The sequence below is a fragment of the Esox lucius genome, chromosome 13 (genome assembly GCF_011004845.1).
Source record: "Esox lucius isolate fEsoLuc1 chromosome 13, fEsoLuc1.pri, whole genome shotgun sequence".
Lineage (NCBI taxonomy): Eukaryota > Metazoa > Chordata > Actinopteri > Esociformes > Esocidae > Esox > Esox lucius.
The window spans coordinates 12247587-12272785 of NC_047581.1; the positions used below are offsets into that span (position 1 = coordinate 12247587).

Below are 25199 nucleotides of genomic sequence, written 5' to 3' on the forward strand. Positions count from 1 at the left end.
TGGTCACTGCCACCTCCACCCCCCAGTGAGTATGGTCACTGCCACCTCCACCCCCCAGTGAGTATGGTCACTGCCACATCCACCCCCCAGTGAGTATGGTCACTGCCACCTCCACCCCCCAGTGAGTATGGTCACTGCCACCTCCACCCCCCAGTGAGTATGGTCACTGCCACCTCCACCCCCCAGTGAGTATGGTCACTGCCACCTCCACCCCCCAGTGAGTATGGTCACTGCCACCTCCACCCCCCAGTGAGTATGGTCACTGCCACCTCCACCCCCCAGTGAGTATGGTCACTGCCACCTCCACCCCCCAGTGAGTATGGTCACTGCCACCTCCACCCCCCAGTGAGTATGGTCACTGCCACCTCCACCCCCCAGTGAGTATGGTCACTGCCACCGACACCCTAATCCTAGTTGTTTCATATGGTTTATTCTGAAGTGCCAAAACAAGATGAAGTCTCCTGTGTCTAATGGCTATAAGGAAACACTGGAACAAAAACAAGATTGAAACGGGCTGATCAACGGAAATGCCATCCACCTTAGAATACCTCAACTGTACCTAGACTGACACAAACACACACACGCACACGCACGCACGCGCACGCGCACGCACACACAATTTGCCCATTGCATCATTTCGGATCAGAATGTCCTCATGCAAATACAGTAAACAGTGAGCTACAATGCAAATTCATCCTGGTCCGGTCAGTGACAGGAGGCAACCGTCAGACCGCCCAGCCCTCCCTGTGGTCGCTCCCCATGTTGGTTTTGGGCCGATAGAAACGTTTGTTCACAGTCAGCACTGGCAGCAGGTAAGCCAACCAGCCACTCCTTTGCTTTAGGCTAATGGACTGAGGCACCCGAAAGGGGGAGGATGGACACACACACACACACAGGGCCCAGGGCGGGGGGGGGCATTTATCAGGTGCTGTGGTGGAACTGAAATACAGACAACTCTTTCACACACACACACACACACACACAAACACACACGCCTTTCAGATGTGGCCCTTTTGGCAGATTCAAAGCTTCTTGGCTTCTGGATGTGTGAGGGAACAAACAGCTGCCGACCACACAGAGAAGCACTGTTCTATGGTTGTAATGAAAGCATGTGTGTAGCATGGTACACAACACACATGCGCACACACACGCACACACCTTCCACCCAGCCAGCGGTGGTTTTGGAGAGTTTGTGTTCAGCAGCGGCATCAGTAGCAGCCCATCGGTGCAAAGAGGAATTAATTATGAAGGAAAGAACAGAGAGAATCAGATAGACTGAATGCTGAGCGTGGCATTCCCCTGCCGTTACCATTGCCAAATGGAAAGGAGTGGGTAATAAATGGAATTGAAAACAATTTAATGGGGCCTAGTCATTGGTGGATTTAGTGCTGTTGTCTGTTCCTCATCTATCCTCTGCTTTCTTCAAATCTCTTCCTCTCCCCAGTCTGTTCTTCTCAATCTTTTATTTTTTCTCCTGTTTCTGCGGCTCCCCTTCCCTTCCCAGGCTCCTCGCTTCCTCTGCTTCAGGTCTAGAACGTATGAGCGGGGTCTCAGGTTCTCAATGACTGAGAAGGCTCGTTACATAATTCGAACAACCGACGGAACTAAAACCATTTGTCTCAACTCTCAGCTGTGCAAAATAAGTCATCCATTTGGTCACAAGGCTCTTCCATGTAGGGAGACACATCTGACTGCCTTTCTACTGAAAACGGGAAGCCAACAGTGACAGCACACACACTGGCTAAAGCCCGAGAATGATCTGTGTGGGACTGCAGAACCGCTGGTTAAAATAGCAGTGGTGTCTAGGGGCTTACTGTGAGGATGGGGACAGGAACAACAGTGCATAGGAACTGGACGACTGGGAATACAGCTAAAGTAGCCCTGAGATTCATCAGATCTGGGCTACACCCGGAGTGTATCCTGTCTATCCTCAACCTCCCACCTCGCGTAGCGTGTTACCATAACAAAGCGGCTGAAACTAAGCCTATCCTGTATCCAGCCAGCCGAACTAATGGAAGTGAGTAGCATGATACCAGGAGAAAAAAAAGAACCCCCCCCCACACACACACACACACACCCCCACCCAGAAAACACTCCTTACCCTTGGACGGTGCTCCCGTTCCCTTTGGAAAATCTGTTGTTTACACTAGCACGGGCCCGGCCATGTTTCCATGGCGATAGGATCCCAGGGTCAGTCACATGGCAAAGGGAAAAAAGGAGTCTCAGGGCCCAATTCAATCACAACAAGCTAACCAGGTTACTGGGTTATGGTGAAAATAACACCAGAGTGGACCACGTCTGAGAGGGAACATGCTTGGCTACATCTCTTTGTTCTTTTTCTACTTCTTAAGACATGCAGGCCAAAAAAAACAATGCCAACAAACCCTTATTGTTTTAAAATGAACACTTCGCAGATAACTTACCTACGTGCTGTATATACTGGCCCTTCTGAAAGAGGCCAGTATGTACAGCTTTCTTACTGCTCAAACAGAGACACACAGAGAGACTCAAAGACAACAGGGTCATGCAATATTTAAGTTTCCCATCTTAAATTCTGCACTTCTGTGAATAAAATGCTTGAAATGACAAAGCAGGCCCCTGAAAAAGAGCTGGAAAAGCCTGGTCAATTCTTTAAGTAGCTTTTGCTGAAGCTCTGAAGTGGATCCAGTATGTGTGTTTCTTCAAAACCCACATGCTCAATGTCACTCTGTCACCAAGTCACATACTTGGACTAAGACTTGAAAACACGTACGCTAATTCTCACACACACACACACACACACATACCTTTGTGAGAGGAGGTCACCGTGTTATTTTATCTCCTGCTAATGAGCCTACTCCTGTCCCCCTTCCTCAGGAATAGAGACTGTGACGGAGGGGCCAGCTCAAGGCTATGCAATGCTGATAGGGGGATTTATAGCCAATCTGAAGTGGGATGAAAAACTGTACCTACTGGTGTCACTACTGCTGCCCCACTCCTCACTGGCATTGACATTCCTAAGACGGTTCACCACAAGGCACACATATGTAAAATAAATCAAATCGTAATAAATTCTCAGACTGTTTGCAGTAATGATGACTAGAAATATACATTTATCCTAAAACTGTTTTTATAAGATAGACGACCATATTTAGATGTTCAAATTTGATTGGATAGGCAAAATGTGTTGCCACCTGATGAGAACAGCCAAGCAGATATGAGTAGAACTATAGCATCAACTGTCCCATTAACAATAACCCAGACCAGTGAATTGTTTTCACTGCAAACCTTACATTTCTGTGGTTTTAGGCTACTTTTGAATTGAACGATTAAAACCACCGCGATAAGTCATTTGCGGATTATCATAACGGCTGTCAAACATAACATGGAGTCAACTTCTTGACACAAAGAAATGATTATATCATGTTTATCCTGTTAAGGCTGTAAAAACACAAGTCTGACTGCTTCGCCAGATGAATATGGTGGCAATTAAGACTAACCAGGGCATAAAGACATCAACAAGTTTGCCGTTCTCACACACACACACACACACCCCAAAATAGGGGGACCAGGAAAGGATGACATGACATTCATACCAACAGGCATAAAACCCACAGACAGACATTCAGTGATATTTCAGGCAGAGGCAGGGTGAAAGATAGGCTGGCCTGATGGCTGGGCTAAGGAAAGTCTATTTTACATGGTAAGACTTGAGGATGAAGCAGGCCCTACAATTATACTAGGAAATTAGTTGCAGATAATAGGCTCTCTTATCACCAAGACCTAGGGACATGACAAAACAACAGTCAAGTCGAAGCTGTTATATCCAAATTAGGCTAATAACAACATTGGTCCTCTGTCGCAGTGATGCTTATTGAACCTGGCGTAGGTGGCTATGTAGTGGCATCCGTCTGCCGTCGGGGTGTCGTCAGGATCAGCGTGGGCACTGTGGGTGGGCAACCCCTGGCATCGGGACACAGACGATGTGTGTTAAAAGTCAGAGGACAGTTGGGGCGAAACACAGAGGCGAAGGAGAGCGGGACAAACTTGACCAGCCGAGGAAAAAAGAGAGAAAAGCCGACGCAGAGAGCAGAACAGTTATGGTCCTGCGTGGCTTCTTTGGCAAGAGCATGGTTTTCACTATGCCAGGGTAGTGGGTTTGATTCCCAGGGGGGACCAGTACAAATAGCACAAAGTGAATGTGCTGTGTGTCGCTCTGCTAAATGGCTAAACTGCGATACCAACATGCCCTTCCTCTGCCAATGCTGCTGGACAGTTTAACTAGACACTGAACAATAGATAGACCTATTCCACAACACAGTGCCATGTGATGTTTTGTGCTTCTATGGCGCTAATCAGAACAAGCACATTGTGTGGCATTCGGTTCGACAGTTCAACTGAACACAGCATGATGGTCTGGCATTGTAAACCAAGCAGGTATTGACCGAGCGAGTAGAAAAGTGAACAGTAGGGCTGTTGTTTTATGGACCCCCTCCCACTATAGATTTATTGGAAAATACATACCCGAAAAGTAGCGTGTAATTTATAATGTCCCCAAGGATCAAGTGAAAAGGTACCCAACTTCCCCTGGAATCACGGGAAATCCGCAACTTCTCAAAAGCGCTATCCTGCTTGTGGCATTACCAGGCATTAAACTAAGGTTGCTGTGGTATTTTGAAAGCTTAAATCGGGTCCACTGTTTATATATTAAATCGATCCCTCGCATCACGTTTCAAAGAACAAAATGTGTTCAACAGTTAGTCAAATCAGTGTCTGTCTGCAGGGGCACATTTCAAGGATACTTTACCACGCGTGGATACATCCAAACCCTGCAAACAGGGAACCGCTGGGAAACAGTCTGGGAAACAGAATTGACAAACAGAAAGAACAACCTGCGATTCCTGCTTCTAAACTGTTACTCGGACACAATAAAATAAAGCACATTATTCCTATAAGAAAGGGACCTTGGTATGTTTATGTAATGTATATACACCTCCTGAGCTTCTGTGTTTCCAGAGCAGGGAGTGTCAGGGAGAGGGAGGTCGTTCCATCTGCCGGTATCACTGGATTCTCTTCCTGTCATTAGGCTAAATATTGGATCTACTGTCGTTCTTCATGCTTCCTGACCTCTCCTTTCTAACCCTTATCAGCTCCTTCTCTGCATTCTTCTCCACCAGCTACTCTCCTTCTACAGTGGGTCCCCATGCCTCCCCTGTTCTATCCCTCCAACACAGCACTGATTTATGGGGGGAAATAAAAAGTGTGTGATTAATGTCTTTTAGAAACAGATAAATAATCACACAAGACCAGGGGGCTGCTTGTTGGCTAGGGGAGTAAATATGGAGAGTTTTATAGCTGCTCACCAGGGAGAGACAGAGAGTAGAGGGGGAGGAGTGCAGACACAGACTCATTCAAGTGTATTAGCTTTTACACACAATAACCTCTTCCTTCTCTCTGTTCCCGTATAGTCTTTCATCATAAACACCAAACACACACATACACACACACACACACACTCCTGCTCGTGTCTTCGTCTGATGGGTCCCTACATGCAGTGGTTTGTGATGCTGTTGACAGCCCTATCCCTCCCGTGTCGCGCTGCTTTCAAGCCGTTCCTCCAGTGGCAGCCTGTCCCCTGAAGAAGATTGCATCTTTTATTTATCACTCCTTTCCTTGGCTTTATTTTTCGCGGCGAAAGAAGAAAAAAAATCCGGGGCCGAAAATTGCAATCAGCACAACAGGCCGTACTCCTGCTGTGGGCTCGGCTGTCATCCTCCCTCTCTCTGAAAGCATGCAGGATGACACACACACACACCACACTCCCCCTCTTCTGATCCATCTTCCTGTCTCACACTCTGTCCCTTTTCAATCCCCTTTTCCTCGCCCCCCATATCTTTCTCTTTTCCACTCCCTGTCTTTTTCATGACCCTCTCCATTTCCCTCTTTCACACACACACAAACAAACCCCTATTTGTGCCTCACAAAATCCGAGCTAACACTTATTTTTGCAAGCACTGACAAGCACTGCCTTCCAAGGACGCCAACACGGCAGGCAGCACACAAAATAAGACCCAAATGCTGAGGAATCTGGTAAACAGATAGGAGCCGGTAGAGGGACACTATTGTTTGAAGCGCCTTATCCAAGCCCTAAAGAGCTGGAAGCTACCAAGATCATCCTGAAGGAGAAGAGGGGAGGGAGGGGAAAGATCATGCATAAAATCATGTTTGGAGATTGCATTAGAATTCAGATGAACTGGGGAGGGTAATGGGATTAAAATGCTGAAGCGATTCCAAGGGTGGGGAGGCAGAGAGTGACAGCTGAGCCTATTGCACTGACGAATGCAGGGAAATATTACTGCTCTGGCAAGGGGAGGCAGGAGGGTTGCGCCCGTAGCAGCCTTAAATCCTGTATTTATTTACACTCGAAATCCAACAAATAATGCATCATGGAACAGGATGAGTGATAGTGCATGCCAAGAACGCACAACCTTATGCCATGTCATAGCCAAGTCCTTTTCTCGTGTTCGGAAAAATCTCACGAATGTTGAAAATGCAGCAGAGCAAAAGCAATCTCACAAAGGTGTTTGGCAAACAAAATAGAAGCGCTGTGGCTTTAAATCCCCGTCCCTCCCACCCTTTCTAAAAAATCTTCTATTTAGCCAGTTGTGAAAAGATATAGGGGGCTTTTGTCTGGTTACCCATTGGAGGGGAACATAAAGCTGAAAAGACACAAACGATCACGAAAATAGGAACAAAGTGCTAAGCTTTCAATTGGGAATGGCTTAGGGCAGTTTTATATGCGCACTGGGCAAAAACAAGGGGAAAAACTGTTGGCACCCTACCCCCTCACTGAAAAATATCTTGCAGAATCGCATGGGATGATGAGTGCGGGTAAGGTAGGGAATGGCAATTCTCTGTCACAAATGATTAAGATGGACAACACTCGGCTGTTCATGCACATATTAGCCTTTTCGGTAAAATGGTTCCCCTAAAAATGTACGCAATCTGAGTTAGCTATTCCCCGTCCAGCATCATATTTCCCCGTAGCCTAGCGATAGCAACTCACCGACTTGCAGTACGTTGTCCACCCAGCCGCCCTCCAGCAGAGTGACACCCCGTAGAAAAGGCAGCTGGGTCTCGTCATTGTTTTCCCCGCTAGTTCCACTCTCCTCTCCACCCGCGTTGAAAGAAGAATACATGCAGATCTCCTTTTCACTTCTCGGGAACGACCAGTACACGATCCTTCTCTGGACGGGTTCTGGAATCCGTTCGAATCGTTCTTCCACCCTTTGGAAGGGCCACTTCTCCGCGACTCTCCGTGCCGCGATGTCGAGCAGCGATTCAGGGTTGTGCGTTTTTCCCGATCCCCCTGGAGCGGACCCCGGACCACCGCACAGAACTCCTCCAGCCCGCTGCCCCTGCCTACATGCCGGGTTGTAGCCTGGCCGGCAGCAGAGCCGCTTGGCCGGGGGCTGCTGGACTCGCTCCGCCATGATCGCACCGCTGTAACTTGCAGCGCAGTTCCTCTCCGATCATATAAACGGGATAAGGAAGAGAAAAGGACACTCTCCAGCCGATTGTGTGCCGTACATGGAGAGACGACCCTTATTTGGAATAGTAGGCGGTGTCTTCTGGTTCGGCGAAGTCCTTTGTGTTGTCAAATTAACGGAGATAGGTGGGATTCTGGACCGATTCCAGCGCACGAGTGGCGCTAAAAAAGGAACTGAAGGCGGAATTCCCGAACGTCGGCAAATCCTTTGTGAAGCCATTCGGGAGCGAGAGGGCGGGGCTATAGCATCGGAAAATACTTTGAAGTTTGTCTGTGTTTTAGTTTAAAGGCGGGGTCTAATCCATAGGCGGTGTTATAGTTTCCCAAAGGGGTAAAAGGCGCTCTCTTCACTAAATTTCCATGTTCGAGATTATAAAATGACTGTAGAGATTGCCGACTGATCTCCAAATCACTTTGCATCTTAATAACGGCTCATTATTTGTAGATCAGTCATTCACAATGTATCCGTGAGGTTTTTTTATCATTTCAAATGGCCAGTAATTACAAGGTTGTTTTCATTTGCAAATTCAGAGAGCACTCAACCATCAGCAAGGCAGGAACTTGAGGACATAAGGCTCGTCCATCACTCTATAGTTACATTTTTTTTACATGTCTAATGAACAACCGTAAACATTATGAATAAACTCCAACATATTTTACTCCATGTTATCCTCTGTTGTAGCCTTAGTTCCACAATGGTTAGTGATTACACTTAAAGAATGTTTATAAAACATACTAAACCTTCAGACTGGCTTTTTATTTAATATAATTGTTCAAGCACTCTTTTCTACAGCAAGAGCATTATTTATTTCATCACTGGTTACACGAGGCAATCGAACCCACAACCGTGGCATTGCAAGCACCATGCCATAGCAACCCAGCACATTGTCGACCTTTGAGACATGTTAAGACATACATAGACAACACACAGTGAAATGAGGTCTTAGACAATAAAGGCTCAAATAAAATGCAGTTTGAGAACATATAGCAACACCACATACGCTAATATTTGTATTGTACTTTATATGTGAGTAATTCTGCAAATGCCATTTTCCAAAGCATCTTACACTGTTAAGTGCCTGCATTGTCAGACTCTATAGTGGCACTGCTGGTACTCTGTGGGAAACAAACCCCCAACCATGGCCTGGTAAGCTCTGCCAACTCAGTTACTAACAGAACTACTTATTTACAAATAGCTTGCCTAAAGCGAAAAAGTCCTATCATCCACATGGGTAATCCAAAAGCAAAAACAGAAATCAATTAATTTGGTAAAAGCCTAGTGTGAAAATAAGGAAATCACATTGAATGCTTTTAAATCAATAACCTGTACTCTAGATTGCCAAGTCAGCCAGTAGATGGCATGGGCATACTTGTCTAGAAGGCATCAATTAGTCTGTTGTCATGAAAAATGGTATGGTTAGTTTACATTTCTTCAAAGTACAGTGTGTCAGAAATCTATAATTTCTTCCTCCAACAGCCAAGAGGCAAAGCAATGTTTTCTCTGCCTTAGTATCCCTGCTTATAGACTTGCAACACCTCTAGCACATTGCCATAGCAACCTGATTCACACAGATTTGAGATAGAAATGCATTTATGCAAGTTTAGCATGCAAGTTATAGGTCTTTTACAAGTACTTAAAATGCTGATATTGACTTTGGTATTATTGTATAGATGTTTTCTATCTTCCAAGTTACTGAGGTATAAAAGCACCTAGCCAACCTGTCTTGCATTGTGGGAATTGTAATCAACTTGAGTCTCAACACATTTCCTAAACAAAATATTGCTTACTAACTCATGCAACTATGAGATGCAGAAATATGTCACCACACAGTACATCATTTTCAAATATTTGGATTATTTAACAATGTTTACAAAATAATTTGTGGTTATGAGGGAATTACTCCCTTTTCAGTTTGACACCGGATAGAAAACCACCTTTATTTCTCAAATTGATAAAACAAAAACACAGTTTGACACAGTAATTTTCAGTCTTGCATCAACTGTCACTGATGGAAACATTTTCTTTAATGAGTAAATGTTCGACATTCTAAAATCCCAAATTCTTCTATACAGCCGCTGTAGTGCAGGGCAAATTGATCCACTCATGCATTTACAGTAGGGATTTACTCTAACTTTACTAGGCTACAAAGATGTATTGCAGGAACATTTATTTTAAAAACATGGTTGACAAAAAATACTTTGACTTTGATGGTAACACATATTACATTTCATTTATTGCAGTATAATTAAGTTAAATTAATCTTTAAGATAAGGAATTTGTATTTTACATGAATGTCTTAAGACATGTCCTTTAACATAACACAGTACAGTTGATCAAGACATAGCATTGTCTTAAAAATTTATCTGAAAATGTCTTGTGATGTCTAAATTGTATTTCTTAATACAACTCAGAACAACAATGACGGCTGAGTATGCATCCATAAGGTCTATAGACTTTTTATGCATGCTGATATAATTTGCTATCAAGTAGAAACAGTTGGTTAGAAAAGAAATCAATCCAGTGAATCCAGTTCATTGGAGCCATCTCTGCACAGCTCTCGTTAAAAGAACAGAATAGACACAATTTGGGCATATTCTATTCTAAGTATATAGCGCCTTACCAAGTCTATATTGGTAACTATATGAAAAGGAAGTAAAGCTTAGGTCCAGAAAGGTGCATATTCCAAATTAAAGAGTTGGAAACCTATGCACTTCACTGAATAGGACAGAAAACTATAACCCATTCTAATGAGCATTAAAACATTTGGTATGTGCCTTTGCTTGTCTGGATTATACTGCACATGTTTCAATCTGACGCCCTCCTTCCCCTGAGTGCAGAGGCCTTTGAACTGCTCTGAAAGTGATCTGTGCCGTATGGACAGAGCAGATGTGAGCAAACCCGATTTGTTTTCAATACTTCCCTGCAGGAAGTTCAGATAGCCTGCAGTTCCTTTGTTGTGTCATTCTTCTTTCTTCATTCAATGTCAGAATCCTGGAGTACTTTGTGAATTATATTTAAACACTGCTTTTGGTTTTAACTAAGGTATACAAACAATAATGCAAAAGTATGATCTACCTTTTGAGCACATTCAACCCTACCCGTAACTGTCAAAACACTGTGCTCCCAGAAGAGTTGACCCAAAGAAAGACAATTGTGACTAAAATAAAATACTATACAAGACGTTGAGATTTTAAACAAAATCTTATCATATCTTGTCACACAAGAAAAACAACTGTATACAATATGTCCTAAATCTTGAGCCTGAGTTTCGAAATCACCAACTCTCTTTATCACAGTTAAACTACAATTCCCTCATACCAGCGTGCATACGTCATAACCAATTGCGAGAACCCACTTCCTGGTGACAGAATATGCAATAAAAAAATAAATAGCTGCGTTAGGTGAGTACGTTAAACTTAATTATCCAACTGTTATATAACATTTAAATGTGTCTGAGCTCTTCACACTGTGTAGGTCATGAATAGAAAATGTTTATGGCGAAGTGGTTTCACATTGTAAAGAAACTAGTTAACGTTAGCTAGCTAGCCGACGTTGGCTAGCTAGCTAAATTAGCTTGAAAATCTAACGTAAGCCATGTCGCTTATGTAGCTAACTTCACAGTTTTCGTTAACGATGAAGTTGTTAAGTGGCACTCAGTCTGTCTTTTCCTTCTCAAGTGTAAAAAAACCTAACTAATACCTAACTGCACGTAACCAATTTTTACCGTTAGATTAGCTAGTTTATTGCTAATTAACTTAGACTTCCTAAATTATCTAGCTGCTTACCTGGCAAATGTATACGATAACAGATGAGGCAATTTCATTGTATATCATTAATTACATCTCAGTTGCATCTATCTGTAGTTGTGACTACAATTACTAGTGTCAGCTGGACTTGCTTTGACATTTTATGTTGAACTTCTCTAACGCTAGGTATAAAGTCTACCGCTCTTGATTTGATTTGAAACTGAAAAATGGCACTTGCTAAACTCTTCCATGGCATAGTAGCAACCTGTTTGTCAGTATTTGTTATAGTTACACAGCTTTGTTTGCCAGGGCAGCAGTGTGGGCTGTGGCAACCTCGAGTTAAATATTTTTTTAAATAGGTCAAATGATTTATGTAAATCTAACATCTTCCCCATCATTGATTTAAAGCACAACACTACTTTCTAATTCCCCTGTTCCAGCTTTTAGATTGGAGTTGCTGTTTGGGATCAGGATGATTGATGTGCGGGCATGGGCGGAGTATGTGGTGGAGTGGGCGGCTAAGGATCCGTACGGCTTTCTGACAACGGTCATCCTGGCACTCACGCCCCTCTTCATTGCCAGTGCCCTGTTGTCGTGGAAACTGGCCAAGATGATTGAGGTGCGCGACCGCGAGCAGAAGAAGAAGCAGAGACGTCAGGAGAACATCGCCAAAGCCAAGAGGACCAAGAAAGACTGACCAGTGGAGGGCGGGATCAGCAGAGGGAGGAGTGTACCTACATGGCTATGCTCAGTGCTCTCTACTTGCAGTGCCCTCACATCCTCAACCCAGCGCAGGTCCAAAGCCTGTCTCTTCTGTCCAGTCTAGGAGGGATGGAGGCCGCACTTGGAGGCCTTACACAGCTGACAGGGAAATGTATAGATAGGGAAGACCTATTCCACGCCCCCCATCATCTGCGGGTGAAACAGGGACTGTCTGTGTAATTTATGATGTGGAGATCTGCTGTATGGTCTTGGTGCTGTTGCAGTACTTTGCATTCCATTTGTAACAACTCCAGTCTAAAAATTTGATTCATTATTCAGATATTTTTTACATTTAAAGTTAACAATCATCTGATTTTGTTTTTGCTAGATTTTAATCAAGTTCTTAATAAAAAAGCAGCAGATTGTTTTGTTATGGTGAAGTATAACCCTTACTGACATGATGCCTAGCTGAAAAGGGTTGAGTTCCTGCCCAATATAGATGTGCTGGCACCACTCTGGATCAACCAATATTCTGACACCTGACCTTAGGCAACAGCAGAAGATTGTAGTGCTGAGGGATTAATCAACCAATGTTTGCATGGCTTGTCATTACCTTTTCAGTCTGATATCGATTGCTGTATCACATGACACGTTTAGCACATCCATCCAATCATTTGAAGGTTTGGCAGTAGTCTATTGCCAAATCACAAATGAATCTGTACTTCCTCCACTTCACCCTTAGCCCAACATTTGTGTGCTCATGCTAGTGGCCGTTTACGCACGTTTCCCAATTGCAGAGGAAGTGAAAACAATCAAGGGTGTAGGGGTCTAATTGGACCGTTCAGTGGCTCCTTCCAGCGAGTTTGCAACGATGCTGCCTACATGATTGAAGTGGAATCCCAAGTTAATTTTAAACTTGTGCAATTTCACACAAAGAATGGATAGGTGGGCCTAATTATAAGACATCTTCATTAGTTTGTCTGGTTTTGGAGACTTTACACACAATACAAAAAAACATTTACAGTATCCAGTTGAGCAGGAACTCGACCAAAAAGTGAGCGAGGTAGTTCATGTAATGTATATTCTTTATTTAGTCTATTTTTAACACAGCAGACTTAAATCATTTCAAGTGACAACACAGTTCTTCTGATGGGTTGTTTACTCCTGAGACCTGCCAGTCTTTCACCATCTTGCAAATCCTTTCCATCATTTAGTAAAGAGATGTTTAAAACGTTGTAGTTTCAGATGCGTGAATGTGTTGGTGTATGATATACCAAATACAGTTGTTAAAAATACACTTTTACAAACAAAATATACAGTATGTATTTAATACGCCATTCAGTAGACACTATCCACATCGACTTAATGCAAGTATTACATGCTACCTTGTTGTATTGGCAGGCCCAGCAGGAATCAAACCATCATGACATTGCAAACAATTCTCAACAATTGGATATGATCAGAGGGGAGGGGCCTCTTGCTGTCTCATCCAATGGGGACTATGATGAACCTGGTGCCACCTACTTCCCAGCACTTGCATCACATCCCAGTTTGCTTAAACCTGGCAGTTTTATTTACAGTAGAGACAAAGTCCTTAAACAATATACCTGGACCAACCCCTACCCAATCAGTGTTTATGGTAGGGGAGATCAAATAACTTGTCCTCCACACCCAATGGATGCCATGTTGTTTACCATTGTTCAACACTATAAAAGCTTTTTCATTTGGAGGACAGGAAGCTCCCAATTAGTTTACATTACCAGGGTCGTATTCATTAAAGTTGCTAACATTGAGTTTAAGCAATGACCCATTTCCAATGCTAAACCTTCTGCTACGGTATGTACCAACTACGACCCAATCAGCTGTAATCCCCAGGGTCTGAGTACTACAGGAGTGGTGCTCCTTGCCTATCCTCATCCTCGACCTAACTGCTTTCATTTGTCCAGTCTTCAATTCACTGATAAATAATGTTAAGGATGGAAGGAAGCCAGTGAATACTTGTCTTTCTGGATGTGGGTATGAAGAGAGGGTACAGTATGGGTGTATTTCCTAGATTGGTTCTCGCCTTGGAGTTTGTGTATATTTGTGTCAGATATTGATATCACAATACTATGAAACATGATGAAAAGGAAACAAAACATGGAGCAGACTTGATTTTGTGAGGAAAAACAATTCACACTAAAAAGCACACCCTTCGGATATACACAGACACAGTTGTTTATTTCCAAACTATTTCACACAACAGCGTGTTGTGGAGCGGAGTCCAGTCTTTCTGGTACTTTATTACCCTGGAAAACATGAAGACCCAGTTGAGGGTGTGTGACTATTTCTTGGCTGTGGGTGACCAGGAGCCAGGCTGGAATGTGTTGGCTGTACTGACGGGCTCCTCGCTGGTCACTGGCTGGCCGAAACTGGTGGCGGCTGCGTGGCCTTTGGCTATGGTTTGAGCTGGCCCAGCCACCAGGCCCTCCTCGTACTCCTTGGCCTGCAGGGCCTGCTCTTTTTCCTCCACCTCCCTTGCCTTGATTTTGATGTGCTCCCTGTAGTTTTGGTTCTTAACCAGTTCCTGGGTGGGGCACACAAATACAGATTTATAATCGGAGGTAAAACCAAGGTTTTTCAACTGGGAGTCAGTCCTTAAAGTGGATGGCTACTGGTGACAGTAAAGTCATCCAGCTAGCGTCCAGACAGTGGTGTTGGTCTAGCCTTGGCAGAGCCAGTGAGCTACAGAAAGAAGCCTGGATGAGTTGCTACTGTGTGTTGGCAGCAGAACTAGCAGGCTGTGAAGGGAGAGAGGAGACCAGGGCCAACCAGCAGTGCTTTGGGGACTGAGGCAAGCATATTGAGCCGCTTCTCCAGCCTGTTAATGACAGGATTTAATCGAATCAATTTATGTCGACTTGGAAAGGGACGAGAGGAAACGTTAAGGGGGAGACGGGTGCATAAAGGGCTGGGGGAGTGTTTTTGGCTTCTCCACTGTCCAGCTGTGGATGACTGCGACCGGGCAGACTAGGCAGAAATTTGGAAGAGAATGTTCTGGCAACACTGAGTTACGGATGGCATCGGCCATTGGCACAGAGTGTACAGAGACAGGCTGCTGGGTATTCGCTTTCTAAGGGCTTTCCCACAGCCTTCATTTCACTGGACAAATAATGGTTCTATAGTCAGTAAGGTCGTATGTCCAAAAAAGCCAAAACTGAATGCCTTGGGACTATAAAGGTAGCAAAAAGTTCAACACAATGTAGAACGTTTAACTAGGGGCCCTAATAAAGTAGTGCACTTGAAGGGGAAACTCTTAATGTGGAAAAAAGTCTCTATCGCCTACTGCTACCCACTCCTACACAGAAAGACAGGAAAGTGACGTATATATTCCTGTGACTATTTACATTAACCAGCACCAGCGTGCTCCTGCTCCGGTTTATTTTCAGCACCTGTCCCCTAAAGGTTCCTAGCTCTGACGGAGGGAAAGCAAATCAATGTGTTTCCCTGAGCCTCTTCCCAGTTCCCCAGAGCCCGCCCACCCCCCCTACACACACACACACACACACACACACACACACACACAGCAGGGGTACATACGCACCTCGATGGAGGGGGGCTGCTTCCTTCTGCCTCGGATCCATGCTGGATGGGGGAAAATACAGCAGAGTGTTAGAACACCCACACACAGCGCACCGACAAAACCTACACTTGACATCCTGCTGAACGACAGACTATCATCCAGCTGTTTGCAATTGTGTCATTTCATATCTAAGTGATCATAAACATAATTTGACCTGTTCCGTTTCATTACGTTCTCCGTTTGATAGTGAACGTGGCGTAACAGAATGTGGTATAGCCGAAAGAGCACTGAACAGTATTTTAAGCTACCGTACATCACGAAGCGAGAGACTACTGGAGTCGTATGATCTTTCGATTAACTTCATCTCCCCATCCTTCTCGGTTGGACTGTTCTGTTTCAGGCTGTGTATTTTGGCATGGAAGGCCCATCACAACACAGTAGCTGGTTAGAGGGGCCAGGAAAAGAGGGGGAGAAAGAGGGATTTTGCAGCGTTTCCTCAAGCAGGCAGGGACTCGAGGCTTCTTTTATCCCCTTCCTATTTGCATCCTGATGAAAATGCATGAGGGAGAGAGGGAGTATGAAGGCTTACGGTGGATAAAACCATCCAGAGACGGGGAACATTTTGTATCTAGTTGTACAGAAAATGGAAAACATTTTTGAACATTGGCAGGTGAGGTGACTTTGCAACTTTCATTCACGAATGCGTTTCTTAGTGAACAGGTGATTCATTTTAATTGTATTACAGTTGTCTGGCATTATGCTGTGCTGCAATGTGTTTTGGGGCCCAAATTCACTGGGTCCTTGACTTTGAGTGGAAATCCATACACATACATATTGTTTTTACAATATCACGTTAAAATAATTTTGTGCTAGCTGGTTATACCTGCTCCAAAATTTGTGTTTTTCTTGTGTGTGTTTTTTTTTTTTAATTGAGAGACTGATGAAAACTTCTTATGGCTCTCTCCCTTTCGCAATACGTCGAGATTGTAGATATGTGATACACATTGTATTGGCGCCTACGTTTCCTGAATTGTAGCTTGTGATCCCTGACCAGTGTCAGCCCTAGATACCAAGAACACCAGCAGACATGGCAGCAAAGCATAAGTAAGTTTCCACATTACCATCCCACTCTGAGGGTATGCTGCCTTCCAGGTACTCAAACTCAGTAGGGTTGGCTGCAACCACCATCCGTTTAGCCCGAACAATCCTCCCTAAAGCAAAAAATACAATGTTTTTTTTTTAATAGTGCATGAAAATACATGTAACCCTCACAAAAAAACAACCCACACAGAAAAACCCATTGTAGATCACAGGCACCCAGGGTTGACAGTGTTCTGACAGGCCATGGATGACGATGGCCCTTGGGCCTTCTCCTTAGATCTCAGAGAGTTGGTCCAAATCTGGGCTAAGCCTTATGTAAATGAGCCCCCCTTTACCCACCAACCGCAGCTCCCTCCTCACTGACGCCCTCCTCCAATGGCAGCCCTGCGCTAACAATGCCCTCCGAATCAGCATTGAGCCTTATTGGAGACAAAAGAGGTCAGATATCATAGGAGACACCAAAGAGATAAGCTGAGAGGAATACTGACACACTCTCGCTGCCGGTACACTCAGGCGCCAGCAGCAAGGCCGCTGCCAATTATTTTTAGGGAAAAGTGCTGATTACACAAGTCAAGCAGTCACAGTGACATGCAGATGGAGGGAGAGGGAAAAGGAGAGGAAGAGGAATTTCGACCATTATTCTTAGTATGATAGCTAGTGATTGCTGCCCTTCTGCCACCCTGACACATCACTTTCCCAGAATTAGCGAGCACGGACATGAGCGTGTGCGAAAAATAGAGGGGTGTGGGCTCTTTACATTACGGATGTGGTGGCTGGAGCGAGACGACGCGTCGCTAATGCGGTGCACATTAGCGCACGAGAAGGATGAATGGACCGAGGAGCTTCCGCACACAGATCAATGTGTCAACATTCCAGCGGCTACCGAACGTGGACCAATGGTTGCAACATTCCGTTACCATTCCACAGCAGCCAGAAACAAATGGCACCACTCCGACTAGACGCACACAGATGGACTGCCCTGGTCAAAGTACGGACTTAACGGATATATGTGACATGTCGATGATGGATAAGGCGGGAATAGTGTTTAACACGCACAATATACCTAATTAAAACCTTAATTGATTTTAGTGATTTTAAGATACGGGACCGGTTGAAAATCAGTATTAAGATATAAAGTAGCCTACAACCTTCACCTGTTCCATTTCCCTATCAGTGCAGGTGAGGGAAAGGAGACGAGGAAAATAAGTCTAGTAAAGGCAGGTCTGCTACAGTTGTTGCTACTTTGTATAGTTGCTTCGGCCTGAGGAGATGGGCTGTATAATCGCTCTGTTTGTTTACACGCGGGCCTTTATCATTCAGCGGAGAGCAGCTTTTTAGGAAAACCCATAGGACATGAAATATCAAACAAAAGACTCCTCTCTAGGCAATACCAACAAAAACAAATAAATTAAAACAGGTAGTAAGCTAATTATGAACAGGTCTTATCCAGGTTTGCATTGGGTGTGGGTGGTGGAGGATAAATATTGTCAAATTATACTATGGTCCCTACAAGCGTGTTCTACTTAGCTATAGTCTAGCTAGCTTAGCAGAAAGAACCAACCACCCCCTCATCTCTCTCTAACACATTTACCCCCCCACAAATTCCCTCATTCTCATTCTAACATGGCTTCCCTCCTGTCTTGTCACGTTTGCATTGCAGGCCTGACTAAATCCTTCCACTGTAGCTTTCACAAAAACAAATATGTACATATTTTTATGAAACAAGGCAATTCGTTCCACCACACTCTCACGTGAGCATGCAAATCCACATGCGCACGGGAGATCTGTCTGTCCATCAGTCAGTGAGTCTCCTCCCAAATGTCTGTTTCAGATAAACATATTTCATCATACATCCAATTATAGTCGGAACAGAACCCACAATAAAAAGATCATCCTAAATACCACAACGAAAGCTACAGTAACAACCAATCTATCTCATACGTTGGACCTAATGAGACAGTGGTTTGTTTTCATTTTACCTCAACACTGACCCTGTTTGTCAGGCAAAGGATGCTTACAGTAATCTGTAATATAGACCAGAATGTGATACAATAGGCGTATGCTAGCTTCACAACAACACTACCCCAACAGGCTCACCTCCAATCCCACAGCGATACATTTGGCACCAGGTATATAGGAGATCCATCATCACAAGGCCAGTGTGTCCACGCCAGTGTTGGAGTAAGGATCTTTTGTAGCCTTCTGATACGGGAAAATAGGTGAGAAATAAGCCACTGTACCGCGCTGTGGTTTTCATCTCAGCACAAGGCTGCAGGCTGAGCACGGCCTACCTTCAATGAATAGCCTGAGTCGCAGCCTAGCTGTGATTATTAGTTCAACTTGCCAGTTTAGAGCTGAACCCTCTAACCCTGCACCCACTCACACTCCCCCACCTTCTGTCTCCTAGGCGTGGGGGAGGGGTGACAGGAGAAAGTGTGTGAGGAGGAGGAGGGTGTGAGGGGCTCTTCCTCTCAGTGGGACCCTGTGACAGGTTCGCCTCCCCCAAGCTCAGAGTCACCAGTGTCACACACACACACACCTGAAAGACCAGATTAACCTGCCGGATGGGTGAGAGAACGCGATGCTGCTCAGCATGAAGGACGAAGGTAGCGCACTGAGAGGGTAGGGGGAGGGGCCATGCACCGTCAGATTAAATCCCTCCCCATGAATATTGATGAAGCACCTCACCTGTCTGAGCTACATTCATCTGCGAGGCTGCAACGAGACCAGGCGGAGGAGGGATGGGGGGAGTTGCTGAATGAGGGGTTGCTGTGGCAGCGAGAGCGGTAGCCAATCGTCGGCCCTTCTCTTTTCTGAGGGACGAGATGCTGCGTGTGTGCCCTTTGAACCCTGAACAAGTCTCGTTAAACTCAATCACCTGCTTCGACACCCGACACACTGCTACCCCTCTACTGACACACACCGACCTCTTGAATTTAACAGACAAACAAAATTGCAACCACATTTTTTCTTTTAAATGGTTTCTTCTGTCCAAAAGTCTTGACCCGTAGAGTCATCCTATCCAGGCCCATTGCATGTCAATGACCCGCTGTACGAAGATGTATGTGATGGGCAGTGGACATTAAGGCTTTGGCCTAATAGGATTTAGTTTTGTATGGAAATCATATACACTCCTTTGCAACAACAGTAATTAATCATGACAATAAAAACATATGAGTGGTTTTCCAGATCGGTACATTTCATAAATAGATATTTATTTGCTTGTTCAAGCCGACTGTTCTACTGTTCTCATATCTGAACTGGCAACATGAGATTTCTGAAACTGGTTTGGTTTCACTGACATACACACATACAAATTGTAATGTGCCCTCTTGACATATAAGTCTGTAGCGCTAGGCTCCAGTCAGAAGCAGCCATTAGTGACGTCCTTGTCCTAAACTTCCATTTCAAGCTTGGCCACTACCCATTAACAAACTATAAAGGCCTGTCAGAATCGTTCAGCTCTCACACTGCATCCTGTACTAAGTTTAGCTTGGCCCACGGTCTATGAAGCAGGTAGCGGAGCCAATCTTGGTGTGGCTGCTCACCTCTCTGTCAATGCTGCTCTGCTCCCTCCCAGCGCAACGTCCATGAAGATGGCTGTCCACCATCTCTACTCCATCCATCCACCTGGCCATCCAATAACCCTCTCTCTCTCTCTTTCATCAGCATGCCCCCCCATACTTATTTGTTCTCTCTAAACCAAGTTCACCCCTTTTTCTGCCAGAACCCCACCTCCCTCACTGTTTCACTCTCTCCCCACTTTACAATTTTCATTCTTCCTGTCACCCCTCTCTATACCATCTCATTTCACCCTCTTTGTCAGAATACCCCCCCCTCAAATACCTTTCATCCTCCATCTCCTTCCCTGTACCTTCCCTGCCACTCAGCTTTAACACTGAACGCTGGCATTTCAATAAGCAGAAAAGCGGACTTCAGGAGTGGAGGAGGCTGTCTGTCTTTTCCGTCTGACCTGTGGGCTTTTTGACAGACATAAGTGTCAAGCCCTCTTCGACTGACCAATGTGTTGGCAGACAGCTCCACGCAGAAAATAGCTCAACTGGAAAAACACAAACTATTTAGCCTTTATTTGTTTTCTCCTCACTCTGCACATAAAATCATTCCATTTTCGATCCCCTGTTGAAAGGACAGGAAGAACCAGCCTCAGCAGGAGAAGGGCTCCTGGACTGGCCTTGGCGGTTAAGCCTGAGGGGTGTAGAGATAATGAGACCTACAGCTGAGCAAAGCCTATGGTTCCATCTCTACTGGGCCACATGCTAGCACAGACCTGATACAGCTTTGTCCTGTCAATCATGTCCTTTTAGGGCGGGACAAAAGTCACGGGCAAACCAAGAAGAGATGCTTGTCAGAGCCACCAGCATAAGAAATACCTGAGGTTCAGTGAAGTGCCCCGTATTGATTCTATTTCTACTAACCCAACACAGGATGGTGACCTAATACATTTTAAATTCTTTCTATTTATGAATTGAACCAGACCCAAAAAAATAACACTTAAGGTCGGGTGAAAGTGTGCTCATAGTGTGACTCACAGCTAGCTGCTAGACACTTGGCATGAGGATGGCTAAACAATGGCCCACGGATGGCATTGGCAAGGCTGCGAATCAATGAAAAATGATTTAACGTCGCAGGCATCATATAGCAGGCCTACGGGAAAAAGCCAATGCTGGCATTGTAGAGGCCTAGATTTTCCGTCATCTCCCCGTGGGGTTAAGCTTGTGGCTGAGTAAACAGCGTTTATACCCCCAGTATCCCTGCTGTGACTTCTTCCGTGGAATATGTGCAGCATGAATTAATGCTCTGATGACACGCAGCCATCTGTTGTTGTGTTAAGGGTGCTAAGGCATGAAGTGCAGAGAACTCACTAGCTCTCGCTCGCACGCCTTCACGCTCACGAAACAATCGAAGAATAACGCAGAGATCAAAAACGTCGCGAACTCGCGCGCGCACACACGGAGACGCGACTCAGAGCCAAACATGAGCCTTTCAGTTTTCACCTCATCGAACAGAATCAAATAAATAATAGACAAAAGGGAGAGGAGATAGCGATAGGGAGACAAGTCAATGCCTCTTTTCTCTCTCACCGCGTTGCACCTCTCCGGCCATCAGATTCCTACTCACGGCGCACCGACCAATAGATTAAAACCGCATGGCGTATTGCGCTGAAGTGAATAGCACTAAAAATAACTCCTTTTCACAGCCACATGAAAAGAGGCTGCCTTTCCCCTGTCCACTATTGAGCAGCCATTGATTCCAAGACAAAGGATACACCTCCTCAAAGAGGCAAGAAAAAGAACCCCCCCAAAAACAGCAATCATACAAGCAATTATTTTCCAATCCGCCTGCAGTGGGCGATAATGTCAGCTCCCCTCTCCCTTTTGCCTGAATAAAAGGAGGGGAGGGCGTCATGTCTGCAGCCCTGCCATTAAGACGAATGGGCCAAGGCCCAGAATGCCTTGCTTTCTTTCGGGTCAGTGTGATACGGGATCCCTGCGGACACGGAGACCGTAGGGTTAAAGACTCGGTGCATATGGGACAAAGGCCTCGTAGCCAGAGCTTAGCCTAGCTTGCCATAAGCCAACTCCTTTGTCGTTGTTTGGAAACAGCTTTGGCTAACCATCCGGCAGTCCGGTGTAGTGGCATGGAGGTAGGTCTGCTGTTCATTCAGAAACATAGCATCCTTGTTTCAATTCTCAGATAGACAGTCTTTTTCTCCTTTAGCAGGAGTTAAAGCTCGAAGGGACAGGTAACCCGGAAGGCTCTAGTGTACTGTGACATGCTGCTGAGCCCGGTCGTTCGTCCGGTAACACACAATCCCTCTGTCTTAGTCTCCACAGCTCCGGACAGGCAAACACAGGCCAGAGTGTAGGCAGAGGGAAGACGAGAAGAGGGATGAAGGGAGAGGAAACCGAAAGTGACAGAGTGGAAGAAGAAAGATAGAATGGGAGCTAGCTTAAACAAAACAACAACACTGGAATTTGTCCCTCTGCTGTGGTCTCTATTTAGAGCTTAACGGCCAATTCTGTACTGGGCAACCAAACCCAACATCAGCATTACTTACGCCCTAGTTTCCTGCAGCAGAACATATTGAAGGAGATAGAAAACAGCAACAGTATAAAACCGGCGACAGACAGATTGGGACAGATGAATAGATGGGGCAGATTGATAGATGAAGAAAAAGAAAGACGAGTTAAGCATGAAGGAGGGGGTGAGAGAGAGATGCAAGATAGAAGCCTTCTCCAGTTTCCTCCACCTGTGCTGCTGCTGTAAAGAGCCTGCAGTCTGTCTGTGCCTCAGGGACTCAGCCCACGCTTGGCCTATCAGTTTAAGATAAAAAAAAAAGAGCACACTTTAGCAAGACATATGGACTGAATTATACAGCCCTTTTATTTCCACAAGGTTGGAGCCAGAGAAAGAAAGAGCGAGAGAGCGCATGTTTACTGTATGCGAAAGAGGGAAGTCAAATGGAAATCTTCTAAATTGACCTCTCTTTTCTTCTGTAGAGTGTGTGTGCGCATGCGTGTGTGTAGTATTGGCTGAAAACAGCACACAGCTCCTGCCTAACCATGGTGAGGAAGTGCAAGCAGAGTGACAAGGCCATTGTGGCCGGTGTCTTTAGACAGCCAACATAGACTAAAGTGTGCATGTAATAGACCATTCACATCCTACTGAGACGTCATCTGTGAATGGAAAACAATGGAGATCTCCCCTACTGAGTGACAACAACGTCCACAGCAACTCTGTGCGTACACGCCGACACAACAGCTGTCTCAAGGACAGTGAGTGAATGGCTGTCAAGCCATTGTGTAAAAACCTCGAGATCAGGATCCTAGAACATGAGAGGGGCATCGCCTTGGTACAGGGTTCTGTGTAGCTCACTTGAAAGATAAATAAATGTAAGTGCTCACAGCTGTCGCTCTGGATGTAAACATCTGCTAAATGACTTAAATAAATGTTAAATAAGGCTAATATGCTAATAGGCTTATGGAGTGAAGAATTCCGGCCTAGTCTGACCACTCGAATGTGGTTCGAATTCATCCATTTATGTAGACCTATTTCTTTGTGTTATTACGCTATTAATCAGGATATGACAGGTTAACGACCAGTGTCATGTCTAGGGAGAAGTCCTCTTAACCATTTGATCTCTGACCCCTGACCAGGAGGTTGGGACCTCAACTGTAAATCTCTCAAAGGAGACCTGTATCTGGATTTATAAAGCATCTCATAGGAGTACTGATCTAGGATCCTCCCTGTTTGTACAAATCAGATTTAATTTATCATGAACATCTAAAAGGACACGGACTACATCTCCTTTAGAGTGAAAGTACTCTGGGCAAATTCAACAAAATGCTTCCAGTGAAAACACATTATTTGTTTTTAGAATTGTTAGTATTCATGCTACTATACCAAGCCTTGACAAGTCATTGGCCATTTGAAGGAGAGGAGATGATGTAAGAAAGTTATTTCAGTCTACATGAGAACAGCCAGTATGACCATGACCTTGCCCGCTAAGAACAGCTCTATCCTATCTACTTAAGGAACAACAGTACCTAGTCAACACAGATTAGTGTGCTGACTCACAGCTGAGACTTAACCTTATAGGCTACATACTGCTTGTATGTCTCAAATAGGAGAACTGACCTTGTTCAACATCCTCACACACGGGTTGGCCAAATGGAAAATGTCCATAGAGTAGAGGGAGATGTACTGATTGTAATTATGTTACAAGGTTGCAGGGCCATATTATAATGGTTTTGACAGGAAAAAAATATATATTTTCGAAGAAGCTGATGTGATGTGGTTTGTTTATTACATCAAGACAGGAACACGCACTCCATCTAGTGGTCATATCTTATTGGGGAAAAGAGACAGTCAAGAACGTTATAGCAAAGAAATCTGAATTCAGCTATAATGTGTTTCAATAATCATCAGCTGGTCACAGTAAAAAACAACAACAACTTTATAGCCAAAGAATTGCTCTGTAATAGTCTACACATTTAGGAATAACATTAGCTTGATTACTAGCTGCTATTGTTGTTATCTAACTTACATTTGTTCTGTATCTAGCTACTAACATTCGCGAAGTTTTAGAAGATAACTGCGTAGAGTTACTAGCTAACTACGGCTACTAGTCGTACCCAACGTTTTAGGATAGCGGTGGTTCGTTGTCTAAGTTAAGAAAGCCAGAGGTGGCTCTCTAGGTCAAACAATCAGTGTCACAGTGGAGGAAATTAGCTAATAACGTTGATGTTTTACTGTACAGTACTTACCCGTAAACGTCTTTTGCTCAGGTTGCCAGTAGTATTTATTTCCTAAATGATCGGTGCCCACATGTTCTTTTAAGACTCCAAAGGTCCGTCGTAATAGACCCCCAATCCTGCTCATATTGAAAAAATAGGATATAGCCAACGATCGGGCGCGTATTATTCACCTTACAACCTTACCTCTCAACGCATGTTCAATTGGATTTGTTGTTCATGCCACCTCTCGTTTCCATAAACGGACGAGTAAGATATTTTTTGGTTGGATGACTGAAATAGA

General features: G+C 44.6%; 3 protein-coding genes across 6 annotated transcripts in view; 1 reads left to right on the plus strand and 2 right to left on the minus strand.

Annotated features, from left to right (window-relative positions):
* LOC105014114 (zinc finger SWIM domain-containing protein 6) overlaps positions 1 to 7494 on the minus strand; it is a 46819-nt gene extending 39325 nt beyond the window's left edge. The window contains exon 1 of one of the 2 annotated variants that reach the window (XM_010876148.3): positions 7046 to 7494. In XM_010876148.3, coding sequence (XP_010874450.1) covers positions 7046 to 7472 — 427 coding nt within the window. In that variant the 5' untranslated portion in view covers positions 7473 to 7494. Of the gene's footprint in view, positions 1 to 2101; positions 3184 to 7045 lie in introns of those variants that run through there. The other variant, XM_020052804.3, reaches the window with a different exon arrangement.
* A 3349-nt stretch (positions 7495 to 10843) lies between these two features.
* Positions 10844 to 13211, plus strand: smim15 (small integral membrane protein 15). Its single transcript, XM_010876149.4, has 2 exons — positions 10844 to 10930; positions 11716 to 13211. The coding sequence occupies exon 2, from the start codon at positions 11748 to 11750 to the stop codon at positions 11970 to 11972; it is 225 nt and encodes a 74-aa protein (XP_010874451.1). The 5' UTR covers positions 10844 to 10930; positions 11716 to 11747; the 3' UTR covers positions 11973 to 13211.
* Positions 13212 to 13289: 78 nt separating this feature from the next.
* ndufaf2 (NADH:ubiquinone oxidoreductase complex assembly factor 2) lies at positions 13290 to 25158 on the minus strand. Of its 3 annotated transcripts, XM_020052702.3 has the most exons (5): positions 19329 to 19362; positions 18738 to 18842; positions 16661 to 16750; positions 15561 to 15601; positions 13290 to 14543 (listed from the first exon to the last, which is right to left on the minus strand). In XM_020052702.3, the coding sequence occupies exons 1-5, from the start codon at positions 19345 to 19347 to the stop codon at positions 14301 to 14303; spliced, it is 498 nt and encodes a 165-aa protein (XP_019908261.2). In that variant the 5' UTR covers positions 19348 to 19362; the 3' UTR covers positions 13290 to 14300. The 3 variants fall into 3 exon arrangements, with proteins under 3 accessions (XP_019908261.2, XP_010874453.1, XP_034152257.1); XM_010876151.5 differs by lacking the exons at positions 18738 to 18842; positions 19329 to 19362 and adding an exon at positions 24929 to 25158; XM_034296366.1 differs by having other exon boundaries at positions 18738 to 19902.
* Positions 25159 to 25199: the final 41 nt, after the last annotated feature.